The sequence below is a fragment of the Grus americana genome, chromosome 6, assembly GCF_028858705.1.
Source record: "Grus americana isolate bGruAme1 chromosome 6, bGruAme1.mat, whole genome shotgun sequence".
NCBI classification, from domain to species: Eukaryota; Metazoa; Chordata; class Aves; order Gruiformes; family Gruidae; genus Grus; species Grus americana.
Window position 1 is genome coordinate 18,429,681 of NC_072857.1, and position 23,700 is coordinate 18,453,380.

A 23,700-nucleotide genomic window follows, 5' to 3' on the forward strand; every position below is an offset into this window, starting at 1 on the left:
ATAGGGCAGGACGGGCTGGGCCCTGCTACGGCTGCCTCTGCCGCTGGGGACGGTGTCAGTGCAGCAGATGGCAGGGCTGGGTGTCCCAAGCTTGTTTGCTCCGTAGTGGGGCGAGGAAGGGGCAAGGAAGCCACCTCCACCCTCCTGGAGCAGGGCCACAGGCGGGCAGCACTACAGGTGGGCAGCGCACATCCTCAGCAGCAAACATGCTCTGCCCAGATTAAACAACTTGGCTGGCACCGGGACAGGGACCAGATGGCTCTATTAGGGACTGTTTGTCCTGATACAGGACAGCTCCACAACTAGCTTACTAACCTTCTGACAACAGGCGGAGGCACGCTTCGTCACAGGACCACAAAGGGCAATGACCCTCCCCAATAACAGGCCGAGAGAAGGCTGTGATGGCTTCAAAATAAAGTCCCCTTCCCTTTCCCCCCCTGCTTGATTATACAGCACAGGGGGGGTACACTGCACAGCCCCTGCCCACCTCCCTCCTGCTAGGCTCTCCTTCCCTGTTCGTGGGTGCTGACTTCTGCTGGCACCCCGGTACCGCACGTGGCACTCAAGCCCAGCCTGCGTTGGCTGCTGGAGGGCAGCCCGCAGGGAAGGGCTTTACACGGCCCCAGGCCGTTGCTCTGTAAACTGGGTAAGGAGCGTTGGCACCTGCGGGAGGGATGAAGCTGGCCAGGCAGGTCCGTGTGCCATGGGGAACGTGTGCCCTTTGCTGCTACATCTCCAGTCCCCTAGAGATGAGGCCAGCAGGCATATTCTGCTAGAAGTAAACAACCAGTCCCTCCACTCACCCAGTTTGATTAGAAACAAGGCTTCGTTAGTTAGACATAGTGCAAGGGGGCTGACAGCTAACCCACAGGCTATGTATGCTCAAGGCAGTACTGCTTTAGAGGGCAGAGACACACAGCAGGAAGCACTGAAATAGCCAAACCCGTGACTGAGGCATCATTTTCATCGATGAGTTGAACAGCAAAGTAAGGCAGGGCTGGTATGTGCCTGTGGAAGAGTGGTGGCAGCTTCAGGCTTATGGCAATGGCCAGCCTGAAGCCTGAGCCCACGGCTGCCTGCTGCCTATCTCCAGAGCCCTGTGGCCACCCCAGGACTGGGCATGCCTCCAGCTACACGCACCTCAAGAAGAGCCTGCTCCAGGCAGATGCAGGCAGGGAAATGCTGAGATTCAGACCAGCCTTGCTGCGTGCTAGCAGCTAAGTGCACCCAGAAAAGGAAAGGGGAAGAAGGGGGAAAGTCGAGAGTGTCTAAGAGCACAGCTGGGGGACTGCATACTCAAAACTGTGACAGGCAGAAGACATCTGCAGCTGGTTCAACAGATGTCACACCTTTTTGGAAACCCTGGCTCTCCTACACAGCCCCTGTTCCTGCACAGCCATCAGTCGGGGCTGCCTGCAGTGCTGGAGTGGAGGAGCGTGTCGGGGAAGCCCTTGTACACACCCAGCTGATGCAATGAGGCCAGTTAATCCTATCGCTGCGCCTATTGCAAGGAGCCCCACAGCAAAGCATTCATGATCACAAATTAACCACAAAAGGGTTAATCTGGTAACAACCAGGACAAAACCCTAAGGGAAAACAAAGCAAGTGGTTCATGAAGAGGCAGGAGACAGGCTGTGGCAGTGCGTGTGAGCTTCCCTGTCAGTGGCCAGAGGAAGGCAGAAGAGCAGGGAGCTGTTAACGGGACCAAGAGGCTAATGCTGAGCTGAGGGCACAGACCTGCAGAGACGTGGCAAGGAGCAGAAGCAAATGAGTAGTCACTTCTGCAGTAAAAACGGGGAAGAGCTTGAGAAGAGCTATGGCCAGGCACGCAGCTGAAACCTTTGGTTCTGGCAGTCCACGCTTTGTCAGGCCTCTCAACACATACCCAGACACTGGCATGGCAGGGCAAAGGTGCAGCTCAGCCAGGATGGAAAAAGCAACCTCAAGGCATGGGCTTTCTCAACAGATAAGCTTATGCAGAAGAGACATCAACGAGCTGATCCATTAACTCCAATTTTGACTCTTGCCCTTTGTGAAAAACATAGCTATAGAAGGTGAAGACAGAACTTACACAAGCTCCTTAAATGGCAAGATGAAGACAAAAAAGCCTTACTGGTCTTTACTGGCTCAGCTCTCTCCGAGTCCTTCCCCCGGACAGAGTGCTAGGTGCTGGCAGTGCTTCCACTGAGCTCACTCCTGTTTGCGTTCTGAGATCACTCCAAAGAAATGGAGAGCAGCGGCCATATGCCCATTTAGGAAAAGGGGAGAAAGTGAAATATGTTGTGACATCTGCCTCAAGACAGTATAGATCTTGTCAATCAAGTCTCTAGAAGGGTAGATAAAAATATCGGCCACTGCAGGCCTTCAGCAACTCAGCTGCTTCTGGAAGTGACAGGAGAAAGTCTAATAGCCCTGTGATTCCAAGAGAGTGTCCAGTGTGCTGCAAAGTGGCCTTCAGACTACTACAAAGTATGGAAACTGAACTTCCCGCTCTCCTAAGGCTATAGGGATGGCATAGCTGGATTTGAGCAGGGAGGGAAACTTTATTTTACCTGCCCAGGTGAGACTGGAGCAGGGGGACACTGTGGAACCCAATCACTGCTGTTTTCCAGATGACAGAAACAGAAGCCACAGACACCAGCTTTAGGTTTGTGGAAAATTTGGGTGTTGTAGAGACTGTTGCAAAGAGCTGCTGTACTCAGTATCCAAAGAAAATGGGCATCGGGTCACTGAATGACAAATACATGTCTGTAAAGAAATCAAGATCACCTCGACATAAGATGGAGGTTTTGTCCTTGAGGATTCAGCAGTGGGAAAACTTGCCCTGAAACCATGGGTTGAACACTCATAGCAAGACAGAGACACTGCTCTGGGAAAAGCAGCCATCAGCAAAGGTCCCTGCTTGGGGTATCAGATCCCACCTGGCAGCACCTTAATCTAACAGGTCCATTTCTGCTCACCCCATAGGGAGCTGCAACTGCATCAAAACACCACACGCAGCACCTCCACTTGCTCTTCCCTGGACAGGTGACACAGCGAGCCCAGGCCAGGCAGCGGCATTTTTTTGAGCTGCATTTAACTCTGTACAGGAGAAGTTGAGACAAGGCATAGCCTGGTACAGGGAAGAACCTGGGGGCAGGTACTCCCGCAGCCACAGCAGCAACAGCTCCTGAGAGAGGCGTGCCTCTGAGGGCCTGTACAGCCAGTAAGCGACTTGCTAGAGCTGGAAGCCCACAGGACGCTCACCTGAAGGCAACTGTCACAGGAGAACACCACAACTCGTACCTGCTGTGAGCCTAATCCTGTTTGGACCTTGTTTCTTGGTTGCTGCTTGGGAACCAGGCAGGTGGAGAAGATTGATGGGATGCTAGACCAGTACCCACCCTGAACAGGAGGGGGAGAATGGCTCAAACCCTGTGAAATGTTGGGGAACGCTCGAGGGTGCTGCAAAGCTAGTATGTGAGACCTTACAAAGACATTACAGCAGTGCAAGAGGATGAAACAAAGAAAATGTGACAATTCAATAAATATAAGCTTTTATTACAATAGAAAATAGTAAAACTCATGTTAAAATAGACTCTTGCTTTTGGACTGCTCAGAAAAGCCTAAGCCTCACTTTTACCTGCCAGTGCCCACCAGGGTCCTGACCCCTAAGCGATGAGCAACACATTTCTGTGCTAAGAGCCTCACAGCTCCTCCCTCCCCAGTGACAGCGAAAGACTACAGCAGCAGAGCCGTGCCCCGCCAGGCAGGTGGGTAAGGGCTCTCCGTGGGGTTATTAGTGCAACACGCCTCGTCCCCTTGTGCAATCAGGCTCCTGTTTGAAGCAGGCAGCTTTAGGAAAGCCGTGGACAATAGGGAGGGGGAGGAAAAGAAAAAAAAAAAAAAATCAGCAGCAGATAACGGCAGCTGTTCTGAGACAGCTAGGAAGGCAGCAAATACACCTCCTAGAAAGACTGCAGCACCCAGCTGCCTCTGGCCTGCTGTTTGCCTAGTACCACTGCATGTCCCACTGAACATGCCCTGGCCTGGCTCCCCTCTTCCTTCAGTGACATTCCATAGGACCCTGAAGGAGACTAGCAGACACTGCCAAGTTAAAACTCTGTGTAGCTTATGCAGTATTACAGGAAACACCCTCCACCTCCTCCTCCTCCCATGGCCAGCCCAGTGCAAGTGAGTGACTGTTCAGTCTGGACCATTGTGTGCTTCCCTCCTCCTCACCAAAAAGGGCCAGGGCAAGAGCAGAGTAGAAAGCAGAGGCCACAGGACAGCAAGGTCAGATGGGAGTGAGAGACACCTGTGCACCATTGCCAGCACATCAGCACTCTTGACTCCAAGTCCCGCCTGCAGGTGGGAGCCGGCAAGCTCACTCCAGTCCCTCGTACACAGCCTTGCGTAGCTCAATGGAAAACATCTCCTCCCAGGGCCCGCGGATCCACTCCACCAGCTCTGCCAGGAGCTCAGGGCACTCTGTGCGGATGTGCCAAGTGCTCTCCACCTTCAGCACCTGGGAGGGAGGAAAGAGAGGGAGGTGGATGAGCAGGTCTAACCTCAAAGGCACTGATCAGCCCTGAGCCGCTATTCCCCAGGGCGGCTGCCAGCTCCTCCCAATTCCTAAGTGACATCCTCCTCCCTCTCTGCTGCCAGCCCTGGAAGTGTCCCTGCGTGACTTTGTACAGCAGCAACTCGCTGTGCTCCCCTGCCTCTGTGGTGCAAGGCCCTAGGTTAGGATGGGAGGTGACAGCCCCAAAACACTCTTGGCAGGAACAGGATCTGAGCATAATCCAGCCCCCAGCATCTGGTGTGCCCCATGACCACCTCCTGGTTACCTCATCATAAAGCATCAGCTTGATATCACAAGGACAGAGGCGATAGGTTATGACATTGCTAATACTGCTGATCGGCTGCTTCTCCTTCAACTGGACATTGCTCCTAGGAGGTGCTTCTGCCTCATGGTCTTCATCCAAGGAGGGATGCACCTGCCACTGGTGATTCTCCTCCAGCAGAAACAGCATGCTTCGGGTGCTCAGCAGGGTCACAGGGAAAGCAGATGCCCCTAAAAGGATACGAGGGAATACGAGAGGCTTTGCTGTCAGCCTGAGTCACCACAGAATCAGCTTTGCTTTCCATTCCTCCCCTAGGGAAATCCTTTCCAGCAACAGTAACTTGGTGAACAGCCTTATCCAGCTTCCTGGCTGAAGAGGGGGAGCAGGGTAGCTAAATGTGTCTGGGCTTAACCAGCTTATCCAAGCTTGTTGGAGGAACACACATAGGAAAGACCACCGCCCAGCAAGCCTTGTCCAGCCTATGTCCTCATGTGAGGCAGGAAAAGACACTTGAGTCCTTTGACCTCTTAAACATCACTTGACTACTTAGAAGTCAGCAGCTCCAGCTAAAAGGATGCCTTTTTTTTGCCCGAATTAATGTGGCTGCAGATATCTGACGGTTGGAACAGAGAGCACGCACCTAAGTTCAATACCAAGTTGTGATGCATCATAAGTATGGCAGGAAGCAAAGTAGTTTTGATAAACAGCTGATTTCAGTGGATGCAAATGAAAAGCACTACAGCTTGGGAATAAGTCAGATGTGCAGAAATAGGGAACCACTAGCAGAACTGGCTGAGGTCACAGGGGATTACAAGCTGCTACAGCAACATGTTGCTTTTCTCATCACATGTCACTCTTGGGAATTAGCAGGAATATCAGAAATGGAATGTATAATTAGTCCTGTCTTTTTGGCAATGAGGCCTCAGTTGGAACCGTGTCCAGTTTTGGGCACCATACTCTAAAAAAGGAGAAAACTGTAGAGTAAGAAAAACGCACTGCACGTTCTCCCTCCACAAGCTATATGTTCAGCTTGAGGAGACCAATAAACATCCTTCCCACAGATTCCTTCTGATTCTCATTCCCTCACACCTCCCCAATGGTGAACAAGGGTGCAGGAGCAGTAACAAATTGGTCAGAATGTGATTAACAGCTAGGTTGCTTTTTTCAGCGTCCCAAGCTAAGACGACACTGGAATTGTTCAGTGAAGACTCAAATCCCAGGTTTAGCACATTTGGCCCTCAGCAAGCGCTGGAACAGAACTTGATGGGCTCCAGCAGTCTGCTCCTGTCCTACTGTCTCAGGTTCCGGACACCTGCTTCTGTTTTCCCAAACAGAGGAGCCTTTCAGCTCCTCACACAAGCCAGCTGTGTGTATGACCCCTCAGCTTTCCCTCAGCTCTGGGCAATGATCCAGCCCTTAGAATGGCTTCTGAGAAGCTGGAGATTATCTGAGTTGTCACCAAGCCTGGTGTGCAAGACCAGCTGGTCCCTAGAGCCTGGACTTCCATGCAAGAAAAGGGCTGGGAGGCTCACTGGATATACAGGAAGAAGGATGCTGCTGTCCTACACAACACTAAAAAAAGAGCCCTCGCCCATGCCCCAACCCCATCTCGCTGCTGGAGCAATGGCCCAGCTGTTTTCCCACAGACTGTACACTAAAAACACAAGCATGTAAGCAGACAGCACAAGGTGTGGGACACCTGGCCATTGAGATCTCCTGTACCTTGGATCAGGTAGGCCAGCACATAGAAGAAACAAGTGTCATCTGCAGCTGCAGAATCTGTGGTCTTGGAGTCCAGCAGAGGCCTGGAGGAGATACAACAGCAGGCTGATCAAGGAAGCACTGATTCCAGTCTAGGCTTGCTGTGAGCTAGCTTCTGTTCACTGTCCCCTTGGGGAAGGGAGGGACCCATCTCTTCCAGATGTTGCAAAATTCCTCTCTCTCCTGTTACTCTGCGTACCACATTGTCACCCAGGAACCAAACACTCCTTGCAAGGGAGGAGGCTGCCCTATGCCTCCCCCTTTTCCTCCCTCCATCATCTTCTGCTCAGGCTCCTCCAGGAGAGCTGGAGTTGCTCTGCCTGGCTCAGTCCATGACACCCCTTTGCCTGCTCAGTCCCTGTGCAGCAGGTACCTGAGCCAGCTGCCTTAAACCTGTAATGTAGGCCTGGCTGCCACTCCAGCGGGACCTCCTCCTGTGCTGCCCTCTTCTGAGGGCCGCTGGACAACTGGACATCCTCTTTTATCTGAAACCCCAACCTCTCAGAAGCAGTTCTTACCATAGCCAATGTTGTGGATTCATTTCCACAGTGGAAATTTCCTTCACCTTACTCCTGTGCTTAGCAGGCAGCTCTTGCATGAGATCTAAAGAGGGGGAGAAGGCAGGCATCTTTTATTGCAAGCCCAAGGGCAGTACATAACTGCTCAGAATGATTCTCTAGTCTACAGAGAGGCACTGAAAGTTATGATGCCAGTGGGGTTCCCCGCACAACTTTTTTCTGAGCTGGCAGGAAGTGAATTTCCAACATACATCCAACTACAGCTTGCCTGGTAGCTGTCCAAGAGCAAATCCTTCATATCCTCTCCCCTCCCCGCCCCCACTACAGCTCTACTCTTACATGTCAGGGTCTGCAGAAACTGGTCGCAGCAGCTTTGGTTCCGGATCAGCAGATTGTAGGAGGCTTTTGGGTTCTCAAACTCCATTCGCAAACTCTGGTGGCAGAGTCCCACTTCCAGATGGGAAATATCAGCCAGGTAGTGAGAGTCATTCTTCTTCAGCCAGTCTGCAGGTTGTCCCCTAATCACAAAGCACAGCCCTCAGCTGCAGCAGGCTGCCCCATCTCCTCTCCCACATCAGATTACAGCAGGGGGTTTTGCCAGAAGAGTCTTTGCATATCACCCCACCTCCAGAGTAAGGCTAGCACAGGCTGGCACTACCCAGCACTCACAGCCTTGCTGCAGGGTCTCACTTGCCACCATTCTCCTCACCTGATAACACCAGTGACTTCCAGCACGTAAATCTTGAGATCAGAGGCAACCAGGATTGAGAGAAACTCTCCTTGTCGGCCAAACTTCACCATGACCACCTAGAGCACAGAGATGGTGGGTCACAGCACTGGCCTGCCCCTTGCCAGCCCACCCATGGAAAGGACCAACTCAAACACACTTCAGCTCCCTTCACACCTCACAGTCTCTGGGATGCCACCCCAGAGCAAAACTTGCGGGGTGTCTAGACAGATAGCCAAGGAGCTGTAGAAGTGGTAAAGCAGGAGCTCACCTTGAGGAAGCACTGGAACTCCTCAGCGTTCTCCTCAAAAACCTCCATATCCAAGTACAGCTTCAGGCGATGATCCACAGAACGGAAGTCCCTCGTGTTCAGGATGCCATTTACAGCTGAGGAGAGCAAAGGGTAGGATTGACACTCTGCCCACTGACCAGGTGCTGCCCAAGTATGCAGACTGGCACCAGGGCAGCATTGTCACCCCCTCTGCACACCTGCTTCCACCAAGTCTCTTCTCAAGACAAAGGGCCAAAGCGAGGGCTTTCCAGGCACAGGTCTCAATGTGGAGACATGAGGGGACTCCATTACTGCAACACTTGCTTTTTCAGATATACAAAGCTTTGGTCTAACCCATCTTCAACCTATGCTCAGCTTAGTCACTAGAGGACACTTTGCTGTCAGAGCTAGAAAGACATTTCTCATTTCAGCTGATGTCAGCTCAGGTCAACTTTCTAAACTCTGACTTTGACTGCAGTAAGGCTAAAGGGGACTGAGGAAGACACCAATAAAACTGCATAAGAACGTAAGTAGGTTTGTCATGCAATTGTATGACCAAATAATTTATGCAATAGCTAGAGAGTACACACTTCCCAGTGGAGCCTGTTCTCCATCAGAAACACTAATCAACTTCTCCTCAGCAGGAACTTTTTAATGGGCTTAGTTTTAAATTGGGACCTTGTGAATTGACCCTAAACAAGAGACTGCTTTATTTCTCACACTTCAAGCGTACAAGATTGAACATGGCAATCCTAAACACTGGTCCTATACCAAGTCATCTTCAGAGGCACAGCAGTCTTGAAAGGCTGGGGGAGATCTCTATAGATCAAGAAGCTGATGGGTTTGAAAATGAAGACTAGACTGCAGTTGCAGTAGTCACTTGGTGGGCTGGACCATATAACCTCCATAGCTCCTTTCCAACTTCAGTTATTCTGTAAATCGCAAGCTGATGCCCAAGCAAAAGCAGCCTGCTACATCAGAAATCCAAGGCCCTTGTGGATCTCCTAGTAACTGCTATCTTGCACAATAGCACTCATGCAGCCAGCACACAGTCTCTTTTTTTGGACAGGCTTTGTCATCTGAAGCTCACAAAGACTACTGAGGAAACCACAAATAACTGGATCCGCTAACCAGAAACACCAGCCTCACACTGCACTTCAGTCAGAGAATAAGATAGAGAAATTGTGCATGCTGTTTCTCCAAAGCTAATGCTCCAGTTGGCAGCTCACTGGTGCCATAGGAACCCAGTATGTCTGTAACTGAGCAGTGCAGCTCCCAGAACAAGACCCTGTTACTCAGAGTCTGAGCAATACTAGGGATTAGGAGCTAACTCAGTTTTTCCTCCCTTCAGGCATGAGGATTGAACAGAGAGGGGCATGAAAAACTCTCCTCACAAGAACCATGGTCACTGCTGCTTGTGCTTGATGATCCCCCTTCCCCATTAAACAGGAAGCAGAGCACCCTGCGAGCACCAGTGATAAAGTCCCACACCAAGCTGTGCACACCTCTAAATCCTGCACAGCTCCTACATACTCACAGGGACTGAGATTCCACGTTTCCTCAGACTCGGAGTTCAAAGAAAGCTGGGAAGGAGTAGGCCCACGAGAACCGCTGTAACGGTAGCTCCCCATCAAGCTGCCCCCATTGGTGTCCGTGTGGCTGAGGGACAAGTACTGGCTCTTTGTGCCCAGCTCCTTCTTCCCGCAGCCCCCATCTGAGCTGCGGGAGCTGGAATGGAGAGTGCCGTCATGCTCGCCACTCAGCTCCGGGGTCCTGGTGCTATTGCTGGTATCCATCTCTGAGCTGTCCTCCCCGCCGATGTAGAACTTCCCACTCTCACTGGCCAGGACAGGTGCTTCCTCTGGGCCCTCTTGCTGGCTGCCTCCCTCCAGGACAGAGTCTGACAGGTCCTCACTCATGCTGTCAGGGCCAGCTGGCAAAGGTGTGCTGAAGCACACCTCTGAGGGCAGGATGACCACATGGTCACTGGAACAACTGGGACAGGCTATGGGCTCACCAGCTGCTGCAGCACCTGTGGGAGATTTCACCAGGGATAAAGAAAAAGCAGAACAGCTCTCCCCCAACAAGATTTTACCTTCCCCCCGCCTCCCACAAACCAGGAACCATCCCTTTAAAAGTAGGCAATAGTTATAGTCCAACTCGAGCAGCTTGTTGAGCAACTCTGTTCAGAATCACGTCCTACACACCTCCCCTCGCACATCGACAAGAAATTCTGGATCAGTGCCAACATCCACCTAAAATAGCTCTGTTCAGATTTAGGGTGACCAGTGCATGCTGTAGTTGCAACTGAAACTGCATCAGGGCTTTGGCTCATGCCTTTCCTCCACTTCATGTCCACAAGTGCTCACATAGTCTTTGAAGCCCAAGCTCATGACCAATCAATCCAACCTTCCTTAGCCACCTCCATCCCCAGCTTGGTTTATCCTCCAGCCAGCCAAATCACAAGCATGCTGTGCCCCTTCTCCAGCTGTCCTCATCCCTCCTGACCCCAATTCCTGATGCTTCACGCACACCACAGCAGACTTCCGGATGGATCTTGGGACTCCCACTACCCTTGCAGGGGAGAGAAAGTCTCCCAGGGTGGAAGAAAGCGCTGCAGCCAGGATAGCACCTCTGCCCTCACTACAGTTCTTCCATCCCAGGATGCTTTGTCAAATAAGCAGCATCTTCCGAGCTAAGGCTGGGCACTCCCCACTTCAAATATAAACTGATCTTTGAAAAATTCAGCAATCAGGAGATGTCTATTTAGCACTAGCCATGCCTCAGCCAAAATACCACATCTAGTTTTGGACACCCAAAGAAAAATGTGGACAAAAGGGAGAGAGTACAAAGGAGACCAGCAAGAATAACTGCATTGTATGAGAGATGACTGATAAGCAAATTATCTAGGGAGTTGAGCTTATTAGTCTAGAGGACAGAAGACAGGACTAGTTGCAGGGGGAGAACAACGGCCCTCAAGTACAAGGAAAGGAATAAATCATTCCCCATACGGGAAGCAAGAGTGGGCTTAAGATCACAGCCAGGGAGACTTAGGTTAGGGTTCTGGTTGTTTTTCTGATGTCTGACAGCCAAAGTTTTACCCAAAATACTGGAGAAGATTCCCCAGAAATCTCTGTTAGCAAATTTGCTTTAGAACAAAGCGGTCTCTGTGGCAGAACTGACCACAGTTTCAACAGGATGAGAGACTATATGACCTTAAAGGCCTCTCCCAGACCAAATTTCTGTAGACTGTCTGCACCCCTATATTCTCCCAAACCCGAGGCCACCCACAACAGGGGTGCTGTTTGCTTAACCTTAACACAGTGGCTTATCCCTGCTAGCGAACAAGGCAAGCTCGTCCCGGTCCAAGTGAGAGTACACCTCACAACAGGTTTTAATTCCAGTACAGCCAAGGCATCACCCTCTCCTATACATTCCATACTCTGCACCACAGCTGCCATCCTGGCAGTCTGCCTGGGCCTCAGCAAGCATCCTTTTTCCGGGCACTACGTCCTACCTTGATTTGAGGCAACTAGGGTTTCCAGGATTTTGGCATCTCCAACCTCTGAAGGATAGGGGCCTTGCTGCCAGGGAGCCAGGGACTGTGAGAACTCCTGCTTACACTTCAGGCACTGGAGCTTTGTGGATCCTTTCTCCTGGTCCTTATTTTGCCGATTCTCCTCAACAGCTGGGGTCAACACTTCAAGGACACACTAAAAGTAGAAGCACAGGGAAAAGAGTGCTAGCAGGCAGCTATAACCGTCCTAATAAAAGCAAGCCTCTGACATCAGCAAGTCTCCTCACATGCCTCATTACAGCACTTCAGAGTGCAAGGCATGCAGGGCCATCCCCCAGCTAAAAGAGTACAACAGCCAGTCTGTGCAAGACTTCCCAAGGGCATAGAGCTTCACTGCAGAAGACACAGAGAACCTGTTTTTGCAGGTCTGTGCCTTGTATCTACATATTGACAGGCTCTCCCTGGAACTCTGGTCTCAAAGGTCCCATCTATTTGTGCCTTCTCTGTAAAAACTTGTTTAAATCTACTTAAACAACAATACCTCCAGAAAAATACTTGGATTTGAGACCAGAGTCCCTACAGGAGCTGTGTAGACCAGAGCTGGTATAGCACTGACAGGGCAGTACAGGCTAGCGCATCGCTTGGCACCCAGGAAACATTATGTTGTACAACAAGTAAGGATCACTAATGTTACTAACTTTTCTCCCCAAGAAGGAGAAAAGAGCAAGGTTTTTTCTGTGAGAGCACCCTTTACGCTCCAGGAGCTCCACAGTCCATGGCCATCCTCACAGGGGTCTCCACGGGTCATTTGTGCAGCAGGAGAAATCCTGAGCTTACAAGCCAGACGTGGGCTGCCACAGGGCAGCAGATGTGCTTGTGCTCTGAGAACAGGGACCCGGTGCTGGCTGGCTTGAAGAGTTCAGCGTCTTCCAGTCCCACCGCCCCCCTCTCCAGGCTTCTCCCTCTGGCCTCCCCTACCTGCAGACACTGCTCCGGGCAGTCATCGAGCACCACATATTTGCGCTTCTGCCGGTCCTTGCGAATGTAGCTGAAATGCAATGTGAGGACAGGGAAAACTTGCTCCATGTCCTGCAGGAGACAGAAAACACCAGTTCCAGAAAGAGGGAGGAGCATCCAGTATACAGACCACATTTGTTTGCAACTGGCTGAAATGTGGCCATGCAAGCACTTTATTTAGTAAGCCCTCAGTAGCCATCCACAGCTGATAGCATTTGGGAGCCTGGTAAAATAAGCGTAAATAAATAAAGCTCACAAGTGCTGAGGAAAACAGTAAGTTTCAAGGTCCAGAACAAAGCATTTCAAACAAAACACCTTTTCATGAAGGTCTTTCAGAAGAACATCAAGCCACAAACATTCAAGAGGTACAAGGGCAGGAAGGATTAAAAAAAAAAAAAAAAAAGAAGAGTTGGAGCTTTTGGAGAAAACAGTATTAGAAAAGCTTATGAACATGTCCATGCGCACATTGAATGTTGAAATCCTACCATGAGGAAAAAGAGATTTCCAAACTCCCTTTCTAAAGAACCACAAAAGCAAAATAGGGCTGGTAGTGCTAAAGCATGCACCTAGAGCAGAAGTAAAACTGCTACCAGTATCTTTCTAAACATCACACTAGGCTCAGTGCTGCACTAAGAAAAGTGCAATCCACAAACAGTCCTCCAAGGCCAGGGTGATATCCCAGTGAGGAATGGACGGGAAGGAGGTCTCCATTTCATTTAGACTCCTCTGGAGAAGTCTCTCCTTCCTGTGCACTGGAACAAGTCCAGCCATTGTCTTTTTAACTCCAGCTTTGGAACAGAATTGGTGCTCGCTTCAGCTGTGCTAATCACAGGTACCCTAAACAATGCAGATGCTGCTAGATACACATGCATTAGGTGGAAGTCATGCTCAATCAATCAGGCTTTGCAGGAGCTAGGAAAAGACCTGCAGGGTAGTCTGACAGAATCCCAAATCCAAAATGCTGGCCCACTCAAGGAGTAAGATGCTGACGTGGTTCAGCCCCAGTCGGCAGCTGAGCACCACGGGCTGCTCGCTCACCCCCCCCCGGCGGGATGGGGAGGAGAATGGAAAAACAAAGGCAAAGCCTCGTGGGCTGGGGTAAGGACAGGTTACTGGGACAGCAAGGGAGAGGGAAACAATCAACAACAGTACTGATAACAGATATTCACAGTGGGTGATAACAGAAAGCAATTCACCAATGGACTGGACGCTCAGCCCGCTCAGCCTGTCCCAGAGCCACGCCAAACCCACCCCTCCCCAACTGGCCCCCTTTTATGGTGAGCATGACATCACACGGTATGGCATAGCCTCCTTGGCCAGCTTGGCTCACTTGTCCTGGCTCCTTGTGAAAATTAACTCTATCCTAGCCAGAACCAGGACAGATGCCAAGGGCTCGCACAGAGGCATAACTCACCATCCTCTTCCAGTTCATCTTGGAGGTCTCCACCTTCTGCAGGCATTTCAGCTCCAGCTTGTGGAGGACTCTGGCAGCCTTCAGTTCCACCTCAATCACATGCTTAGCTGTGACTCGCAGGAAGATCCAGTCTGGCTCTGGGTCCCCTTCACCTTCTATTTGGCTCACCAGCACCGGCTGGCAGAGGTCCACTGCCGAACAAGACACCATACAGGTCAGTACACACAGCAGGCCTTCAGACCTGCTTGGCCCAAGTCCTTAGAATTCCCATAATGCTGGGCAGCACGATAAAGCTTCAGGGATATCACATTTGATCCACTTATTCTATCATCACCCAAGCCTTCAAACACAGCAGTAAAAGGACCCTGTTTACCTTCTGGCTTCTCCTCTTCTTCCTCCCCCAGCATTAGCTCATCTGCCTCCTCTTCTCTCTGTTCTCCTTCCTCAGGCTCATCCAGCTGTACTTCAGGCTCTTCCTCCTTCTCAGTATCATCCAGAGGAGGAGAGGATTCTTTCTGGGATACTTGGGGTCTTCCTTGCTCTGAGTCAGAGCTCTCACTCTGCAAGTCCACTGCAGCAGCTCTACCTGCTATCTCATCTGCAGAATGGCTACGGCAGATGACAGGTACTTGGTCATGCTCCTCCAGGTGTCTCTTGTACTGCAGCCAGTCAACACCAAAGCGATCTCTGAAGCTGTCCAAGCGCTTCATCTCCTTCTGATGCTGTAGAACCAGGCCTGCAGAGAGAAAACTCGGAAGTATGAAAATAGTCACCAGGCCAGAGCACTCCTCTGACTGTGGGCAGGTCAGCTGCTGTGTTACTGAGGAAGAAGATGAGCCTCACCAGCAGAGAGAGGTAAAGTCTGGGGCTCATGTTCTGTGTCACTGGGCTCCGAAATGCTTGCTCTGCGCACTTTGACTTTTCCCTGGAACAAACAGGATAAGAATAGTTGGGAGGCACCAGAATAACCAAACCAGCATCTGATGAGGGGCTCTGCCATGCTGCAGGGTTCATAGCTGTTAGAGTGCAGAAGAACACACAAAACATTTGTCACCTGATGTCAAGCCCAACTCCTTCCTAACACGCAGCAGCACAGAGGCTCAGTACCACGCAGTCAGTACAAGACCACATCCCACAGAACAAGGCTTTCACGCAGAGGCAGCCCCTTCGCCCAACATGCCAGCATCTTATCCATGTAGCTATCTCAGTCCCAGACCTTGCTTTTCTTCCGAGGGAGCCTGACAGCCACGTTCTCCGCTGGGGACTGACTATCACTGAAGTCTGCAGCACAGGAACTGTCCAGAGCACTGCGGTCCAGTGCTGTCTTCTCCGAGGTAGAAGTGTGGATGGACTGAGACACACTTTGCACAAGCCTTGGAAGGTGCTAAAGTGAAAAGAAGAGAACGCTGCCTGCTGAGTGCAAAGGGGAGACAAGGTAACCAAGCCACAACTCAGGCTGACAGCTTCACCACCCCTCACCCCAAACTTTCACCCTCTCAGTCAAAGTAATGACAACAGATCCTGCCTGGTTGACTGGATTGTTTATCACGACCACTCTGATTTAACTCAATCTCTGCCTTTCTTAAAAACAGCAGATGGGAAACCGGTAACTGTTTGTTTTGCTGACACATAATTCAAATGTCAAGTACCAGATAGTACCTGAAAAGGAAACCGGCAAGGCTCCCAAGTTCTGTCAGGCTGCACAGGACAGAACAAGGTACACCGGCCAGTCCCAACAATCACTAGGAATCAGCATAGACTGAGTCAAAATGAATTTTGTCAGAGAGCGAAGGCAGTCCACACAGATTTAATGGGACACATGACATGCAAAAACCTGTCAGAGTTCCCACTCCCAAAGCCAGTAAATCGGTTTACAGCAATTATACTTACCATTAGGTCCGAGGAAGAGAGTGGCTCCCCATCCAAGAGGAACTGTAATCAGAGACCCATTTGCAGTCAGATTCCATTTGGCTGGCACATACTCAGGACAACATCTGCTGACTCCTATTCCCCTTCAGGCCACCCTAGGGTTGGGATCCCTGGCACAAAACTGCAAAGACTACCAGAAACAACCCTGTTCCTGCCTATCCATCACTCCTTTAGTTGCAGCTACCTGACCTAATAGCATATAAGGCCAGGAGGGACCATTGTGGTTTTCCTGTTTACAGACTTTACAACTCCCAGAAACCTATCCAAGACAGTTCGCGGAAGAGAGACAATAGATTATTCTGCAGCAACTCACGAACTGTTTTGAGAGGTACTCACTTTTCACTCTCCTTCTAGCCTGAGTCTATCCAGCTTCCAGTAACTTGAGCTCAGCAAAAGCTTGTTCCAAGATGCAGTTTGAAGACAATGAATCCAGCCATTTGCTACTAATATGAAGGGCAGACCAGCTCTGAAACACCTCTGACCCTTAGCAAGCAAGTTTACTTTGCTAAATTGCCAGAACGCTATCTTTGCCGGCTTCTTTATTTAAAATCATATTACCAAGAATTGACCTAAGCACCAGAGTGCAAGTGAAACAGCGATGGCACCTAGCTGAGAGCAGAGCAATGGGGAGAAAGAAAGAGGTGGACATGGCTGCCAAAGGAGTATGTAATTAGGCAAGGTGTGCCAAGATGGTGAGTTCCTTCTTTGCAAAGTCCAGCTACATAGTCACTATCTAGCAGGAACCGAGTAAAGTTTTAGGACCATCGGTAAGCAAAACCAATGAAGCAGACAGTCAAGATGTATTAAGATCTGAGGTCTCGCAAACCTGAGATCAGTATGCAACTCTGTCTGCCCCAGCCTGCACACCACATAAAAATTTAAGGATATACTACTCTACCTGAAAAAAAAAAAAAATCCAAAACCAAACCAACTAACCAAAAACCCCTAAACCCCCCCCAAACCCAAACAAAAAACAAACCCACACAAAACAATCACCACTGTTACACCACTGGACTAAGTTTTCAGGTTTATGAGATTCTTTCCCCTCATTTGCCTGTGAACAGAACACCCTACACCTTCAACAGCAGGGGCAGAAGACACGTGGCTAATACTCACATTGGAGGAGGCTGCCCTGGGAGACAGATGTACAAGGGTTGCAGATCGGTGGTTTTGATGGAACCATAATGGGTTTCCCTCTAAATACAACTGGGTGGGGGAAAAAGGAGAAATTATTATTAGAAGCAATATTCTGTACCTGACCTAATCTGCCTGCAGGCTTCAGACTTTCTCTCTGCCTCAGGAAATATCCTTGCAGTGGAACAGTGATCAAGTAGAGGACTAAGCTTTTACAGTGCTTCCTGAAATTTGTTTGGCAAATAGAAAAGGAAATTTAAAGTACTTCCTACTCATGCCCCTAAATCATTAGGGACTTTTTCAGTACTGACTCTGAGAAGTGTTGAGAGAACAGTCCTTTGCAGGCTATCTTCCTTCACAAGCACTATAGTGACTGCAGTTATCCGCCTTCAGACTTCTCTGAACACACAAATCCACAACAGGATTAGGGGATGATCTTTACTGAACTTGACAGTGTTAGAATCAGAAAAGGGGAGCAAGGAGGTAGGGATGAATATATGGAAAAAGGTTAGCTTGAGCAGGGTTACCAAAAAATGAAGGCTGACATACAGATGTCTCTCCAAGGCTCCCCCATCAGCTTCCCACATTAAAATTAAATGCTCAAGAGTTGAATTGATCTTTCAAAACTCTCTTCTTACCACACAGTCTCCACCTTGCACCCCCTGACCATTGCGTCTCTAATCTACCAACCCATCAGGCTTTGTGCTTACTTTTTTTACACAGTGCAGAGTGGACAATGGTGCCAACTGGGCATGTTCCAGCAGCAGGTTATAGGCCACATCCAGGTGCTGCAGATTCACTAGCTGTTCAACCCCTGCAAATGAAGCAAGAAGCCATCAGCACACTAGAAGATATAACTTAGGAACCTCCTGCCCACCCCTCTCCCCCAAAATTGAACACTATTAAAAATAGCTGGGCCCAAGATTTCAAGTTCTGTTCCTCCTCGAGGAAGAGAGAAAGGCCTCAAACTCAGAAACGCTCCTCCCTTGCGGGCTCACCATTAATGCTGTCAAGCTCATTGTTGCGCAGGATCAGAGTCACCAGCTTGGATCGGCTGAAGATGCCAAGGTCTGGCACCTTGGACAGGAAGTTGTAAGCCAGATTGAGGTACTCTAGTTCTGTAAGGGTCTGTTCAGAGAGAAGAGCAGGATCAGATCAATTGGGATCTTAGCTCAAAGCCTGATTCTGGACTCAAGACAGGGCACTAGCCCCTACCATTCTCTCCATCCCACTATCACCTAACAAGTGAATTTCTCAAGGCTATTTCTGCAACAAGACTTCGACATTCACATTTGGAGTGGTTTGTCTAGTGGCACTCAGCATGATCTAACTGCTGGACAAAATTTGCTAGGAGCAGCTTTCTTCTTCCTCGTCAATGAAGCACAGGAAGGGACTGGACCCCTGTCTCAGCAAAAGGACTGAACTACCAAAAGAAGCCCTTTCTTACCTTTGCAAAGATGATGGTGAATTATACATTGTAAGCCCCACCAACTCCATGAAAAGCTGTTTCATAGCTTTTCTTAAAAGAAGCAGATCTAGCCCAGCAGAGCATGAACTTCATTGCCATTCCCCACAGACGCACATGCCACTGTGATGGATTACCGCCTTTCTAAAGTAACTGACAGGAGATTTCTGAGAGCAAGAAGGAAATGCTACTGGCAATCCGAACAAACCGAACAGCAAATCTCTACAGCCTGTATCTGTCTATGTAATTCCCACCTACTGCACAGATTACAGCAAAGTCTTGGCCACAATGGAGTGCACACTGCATGTGCGAATGTACACATAGTCTACACTGTATGTATCGCTGTATTTATCACTTGGCCACACTGGAGTGCCAAGCAATACATACAGTGATACGTGCAGCTAACTTTCCTGTCTTAGAGCGCATGAGGAACATTGCCTTCTCTGCCTCAGTGGCACAGGGGCTGGACATACAGGACAACAGCTTCAAGGCTGCAAGCACTAGCTCTAAATCACATACCTGCTGGGCTATGTCTCCAGTTTCTTTTGTTATACTTCACCTAGCCAGCACATGGTCAACAATTACAGCACTTTAGCAATGTCCTCTCCACACGAGGAAACTCTGGTGCTCAGTCCAAGATACTCACTGTTAAATAGTGCTCACAATCCTGGATCTTGTTGTGACTCAAATCCAAGACTCTCAGAGCATTCAATAATTGCTGAAGGACAAAAAGATACTAGATCAGATCCTACAAATGTCTCCATTGCAGCATGGAAACCCCGTCCTGCTGGGAGAGGCCAGCAAAATTAACACTGCCCTCCCTCCCACCCACCCAGACCCAGGAGCATCAGTAAAGGAGTGCCCAGTTCTTGGCTATGATCATCCCTCTTTCCCTCAGTCATGCAGGAAGGATGCCCACTCACCAGCGAGTCATCCAACGTAGTGATCGAGTTATAGCTGAAGTTCACAGTCTGCAGTTCCAACCACGGGAGAGCACAGCTCAAATCTCCACCGCATGCTGAAATGATTTCCTAGGAAGAAGTGAGGAGCCATTCCTTGGTAAGTACTAGCTGTTACAGTAACAGCAGATGAACACAGGAGAACAGCCAGTCTAGAACAAGGCTGGCATATTGTGCTTTACACATCCTGCCTTGCCTAGAGTGACAATGACTTATGTCATCAATTCAAGTATTTGGAAGTGGTGGGAATTCCATGGCTAGATACTTAGAAAGAAGGGGAAATGCTTTTGCTTCCTAGACTTGGAACAGTGGCAACAGTTAACCTAACATGTTACAATTCGTAGGTTCTGAGCACAAAGATTCATGCTAACAAAACCTTTTTCAGCCCTCCATCAAAGCAGAAGATACACACGCCCTGGCCAAACAACTTGCGCTCTGGCAGACAAAAGCAGCTCGCAAAGCACTCCCTACCAGCAGCCCCTGTTCCCCAGCAGGCAGCAGCTTTTGTGCCACAGACAGAAGCCCAGAACCCCACAGCTACCACAGGCCACGCTACTCAGTTCTCTGTGGCTGGAGCTTGCCTTCATGTCTCAGAAACCTGCTGGGCACCAGTGCAGATAAGACACTGGGGCACCGCATTCCCTCTGACAATCAGCTCTAATTTAAGGCTGGTGAGATACAATGAAATAAACCTTGATCAGCTGCAGGCCTTTGAACATGGAAACAGCCAGGCACACAGAACAGTCAGACCTAACCAATACGAATATTGACCAGAGCCAGAAATTCTCAAGCAGCTAAAAAGGAGACTACAAAGCACACATGTATCCAACCAGGGGATACTTAAACACTGTTAGAGTCACGAGTAGCAGCCCAGAGCAGGGAAGGGAGAAAAAGCCATATACAGCATGGATTGATAAAGATGGTTAACCCTGTCTCCTACATCTTCCCTGTGGGAAGGGCTGTAGGACCAAGACATCCTTCCTCCTGCAATTTTCCCCACAAGCTGTGTAGAGACACTCACCTCCAGTGTACTGATACATTTGCAACAGGTTAGAGATTCCAGCTGAGAATAGACAAATCGCAGTCCCAGGAGGCAGTGTGGAGGGACAGACCTCAACTGCAGCAGTGATGAGAAAGTAAGGACAACATCAAAATATTACAGTGTAAGAGCAGCTGCCATCCCAGGCCCATCTCTGCAAAGGATCTCCCATTTCCGTGCTGGAGCCTCCCTCCTTAACATTCCAGCCTTTGCTCATTTCCAAACTTCACCCCAACCAAGTGTTGCAGGAATTTAGACATAGCCTTCTAGGGAAGCCACAAAAGCCTACCCAGTTTTTAGGGGTGAAGGCATTCTGCAACCACAAAACTAAGTCAAGAAAAGCCAAACAGCAAGACTCAAAGCCAGTTCTGCCTCTTATACTTACCTCCAGATGCCGGAGGGACTTGAAAGGGAAGATCTTCACAGCAGATTGCAAAACACAGTTTGGAACATGAACGAGCTAGAGAAATCAGAAAAGAAGTCTCATGTCAAGCTTGATTTGTGCTGCAGTACTGCCTTCCTGATGCACTGACTGCAGCGCCTTGAACACCCTCTCCAGCTCAGGTGTTCACTAACAAGCTCTCCCCCGGTGCTGGTATCAGCACTGTCTCCTGGCCCCACAGTTCAACAGGGGTCAAAGAGAAAAGCATGTTAGCTAGCATAACGACCATGGTCTGCCAGACCATGGAGCTCCTTTTCTTCTCCCCTGCCCACACAGCTTCACCACTTTCAGAACGACAGGGAGGTGTGGCAGCTGGATTCCCCATCAGCCACCACTAACAAATCTACTGAATAAAGACAAGTCTAATTGTTGGAGCTATGTTTATTGAGCAGCTGAGCTGAACTAGCACACTGGTGGGCTGCGTGCTTGTGCATTTCACTAGAACAGGCCAAATAAGGCAAATCACAAGCAGATACAATGGAAAACAGAGTTGGTCTCCAAGACACTTAGCATTAGACTGAGGTACCTGCAAACCTCCTCTTTGCATTCTGTAGTGCAGCCACAGGCTCTTTCACCACAGGATGCTTAGGCTGTGCTCATGTACCACAAGGCAGCTTATTAAATCCAACTTCTATGCTTTCTACACACAGTGCATAAACAGTATTTCAGACAAAGCGAGTAATGAAGTAGCTAACGTTTCCACTGCAGACACCACAGTACAACTGGAGAGACCATCTCTGCCAGCTACATCCACATTCACGCAGAAGTGACTCATCAGGTGCAGAACAGACATCCCAAGGCCTCATCACCACTACTGCTTCCACAGTTACAGCCCTGACACAATGAATCGCTGCCCACTGCCTGCCAGCACTAATGCGGCATGTTGAACAGGACCGTTTGTAGGGGAAGCTTGCACTGGGAGGCTCTGATGATCAGTTTTAGCAAAGTCTATTTCAGATGCCATCCTTGCTCTCTGTCCTGACTGTCCCCTCTCCCTCCACTGTCTTAAGAAACCGATCAGGCTGATATAAATTATTAGTTTCTCCACACCACAATGGGTAGCTTCCCCTTCCTTACAGGCTTGTTACAGAAGGAGCCCATTTTTTGGTTAACACAAGCACTCACCACAACATCCTCCTGACTGCAGTGTCCCTCCCCGCCTCCTCCTGCCAGGGCACCCGTGTTTCTCCACAGGCTCTGAGCCCCACTCCAATCTCCACCCTCAGCACACTACTACAAAACCCTCCCAACAACACTCAGATAATCTCTCTGATCTGTCTCATATGGAAAACACTTTTAAAGACTTCACAGGCCATTGTGCTCAGCCACAACACCTCCTGAGCACCACTGTGGAACCTAAGAATAGCCGTTAATTCCCCTTCCTCTTTCAGGCCCATTTCACTTCTACTGCCCTCCTAGCAGTGCCCTAGTGCCAAGTATAATCATATGCAGCCTCATAACCCATGCCACCTTTCAAAAAGCCCTCTGAAGAATCCCTAGCTCCATACTTTTATCTTTATTACAGCCTTCTTAGAATTAATGAGGATGCGTTACTAGCAATGCCCTGTGCTGTGAAACAGCTCAACCAGAGCCACTGCCCAGGCAGGAGCATGTAAAATTCAGAAATAAGGAGCAGGAGGGCTCAGTGTAGTGGATGTATACAATGTCTAACTACTCTGCTCAAACACCCTGGCTCTGCTGCCTCGTGCAGAGCAACCATCGCTCAGGGAGCACTCAGCTGTGCTCGGCTGCTAGATACTGCCTGAATTGCTCAAGCATTTCAGGAAATAATCATTTTCCCAACAACGTCAACACCTTACCAAGGTCAGAACATAATTAACCCCTGCTGCCCCGTTCTTCACTCTGAAAAACTTTCCGCTGAGTTGCATGGTTGATCCTAGATGAAGTAGCTACACACTATCATGCTGAACTACAACTCCCTGCAACAGCCCTGCGAGAGCTACCCAACCCACATAGCACGCGCATAGGATGGGGTCAACGGGCACCAAAGGAGGCCAGTCTGAAGCAGGCAGCTGTGCCTGCCACCTCCACTGGCCGGCCTTGCAGTACCCCTGGCTCCTCACATCCCCAGCCACGGTAGGTACGGACCTTCAGGGAGTGAGTCTTCTGCAGGACGTCAAAGAGGAACTGTGCCTGGAGGATGGCAGCGGTCTCGGCAGGGTGTGAGGGCAGGGCCACGAAGCCCCGGTTCTGGTTGCGGGAGCCCAGGTGCTGCTCGAAGACCTGCGTGAGGTGCTGCAGGGTGGGGGTGAGCAGCGTCAGCGTGCTGGAGCCGTCCAAGACGAGGTCTCCTGCAGGAAAAGGGAAGGCCGAGCCGGGCCGGGACGTGAGCGCTGCTGCTCCCACACCGGAGCCTTCACACGGCCAGGCCCGGCCCAGCAGAGCCCGCGGCAGCCGCCACTCACCCGCGTCCTGCAGCAGCCGCGCCAGGCCGCGCACCAGCGTCTCCGCCGCCGCCATCTGCGGTGGAGGAGGCCGAGGCGGCGGAGGCCGAAGTGACCGCGGCCCGGCACAGCCCGGCTCGTCCCGCGCCGCCACCGACCCCTGGCACTTCCGCGTTACCACAGAGACGCGCCCTTCCGCCTCACCAGCGAGGCAGCCGCCGCGGCTAGAGCGCCGCCGCTTACATCCGGTTGCCATGGAGCCCGCCCCAGCGTCCC

At 50.3% G+C, this 23,700-nt stretch overlaps 1 protein-coding gene across 1 annotated transcript; it reads right to left on the reverse strand.

Annotated features, from left to right (window-relative positions):
- Window positions 1-3,524: 3,524 nt before the first annotated feature.
- STK11IP (serine/threonine kinase 11 interacting protein) lies at window positions 3,525-23,658 on the reverse strand. The gene is made up of 24 exons (XM_054830528.1): window positions 23,446-23,658; window positions 23,129-23,331; window positions 20,963-21,037; window positions 20,560-20,655; window positions 19,503-19,610; window positions 19,226-19,297; window positions 18,113-18,242; window positions 17,825-17,928; window positions 17,097-17,186; window positions 15,942-15,983; window positions 15,268-15,435; window positions 14,895-14,976; window positions 14,425-14,787; window positions 14,052-14,242; window positions 12,599-12,709; window positions 11,621-11,816; window positions 9,641-10,135; window positions 8,104-8,219; window positions 7,815-7,912; window positions 7,445-7,623; window positions 7,106-7,190; window positions 6,549-6,631; window positions 4,830-5,056; window positions 3,525-4,507 (listed from the first exon to the last, which is right to left on the reverse strand). The coding sequence occupies exons 1-24, from the start codon at window positions 23,498-23,500 to the stop codon at window positions 4,367-4,369; spliced, it is 3,510 nt and encodes a 1,169-aa protein (XP_054686503.1). The 5' UTR covers window positions 23,501-23,658; the 3' UTR covers window positions 3,525-4,366.
- Window positions 23,659-23,700: the final 42 nt, after the last annotated feature.

Excerpts from the sequence above, each read along its gene's own strand:
- STK11IP (XM_054830528.1), bottom strand. The coding sequence starts at position 23,500 with ATGGCGGCGGCGGAGACGCTGGTGCGCGGCCTGGCGCGGCTGCTGCAG. Across the intron at positions 18,243-19,225 it reads ATTGTGAGCACTATTTAACA|ACCCTTACAGAACTAGAGTA; the intron begins GTGAGTATCTTG and ends CTCTCTGAACAG. Across the intron at positions 15,984-17,096 it reads CCAGGGCAGCCTCCTCCAAT|TTCCTCTTGGATGGGGAGCC; the intron begins GTGAGTATTAGC and ends CTCTGATTACAG.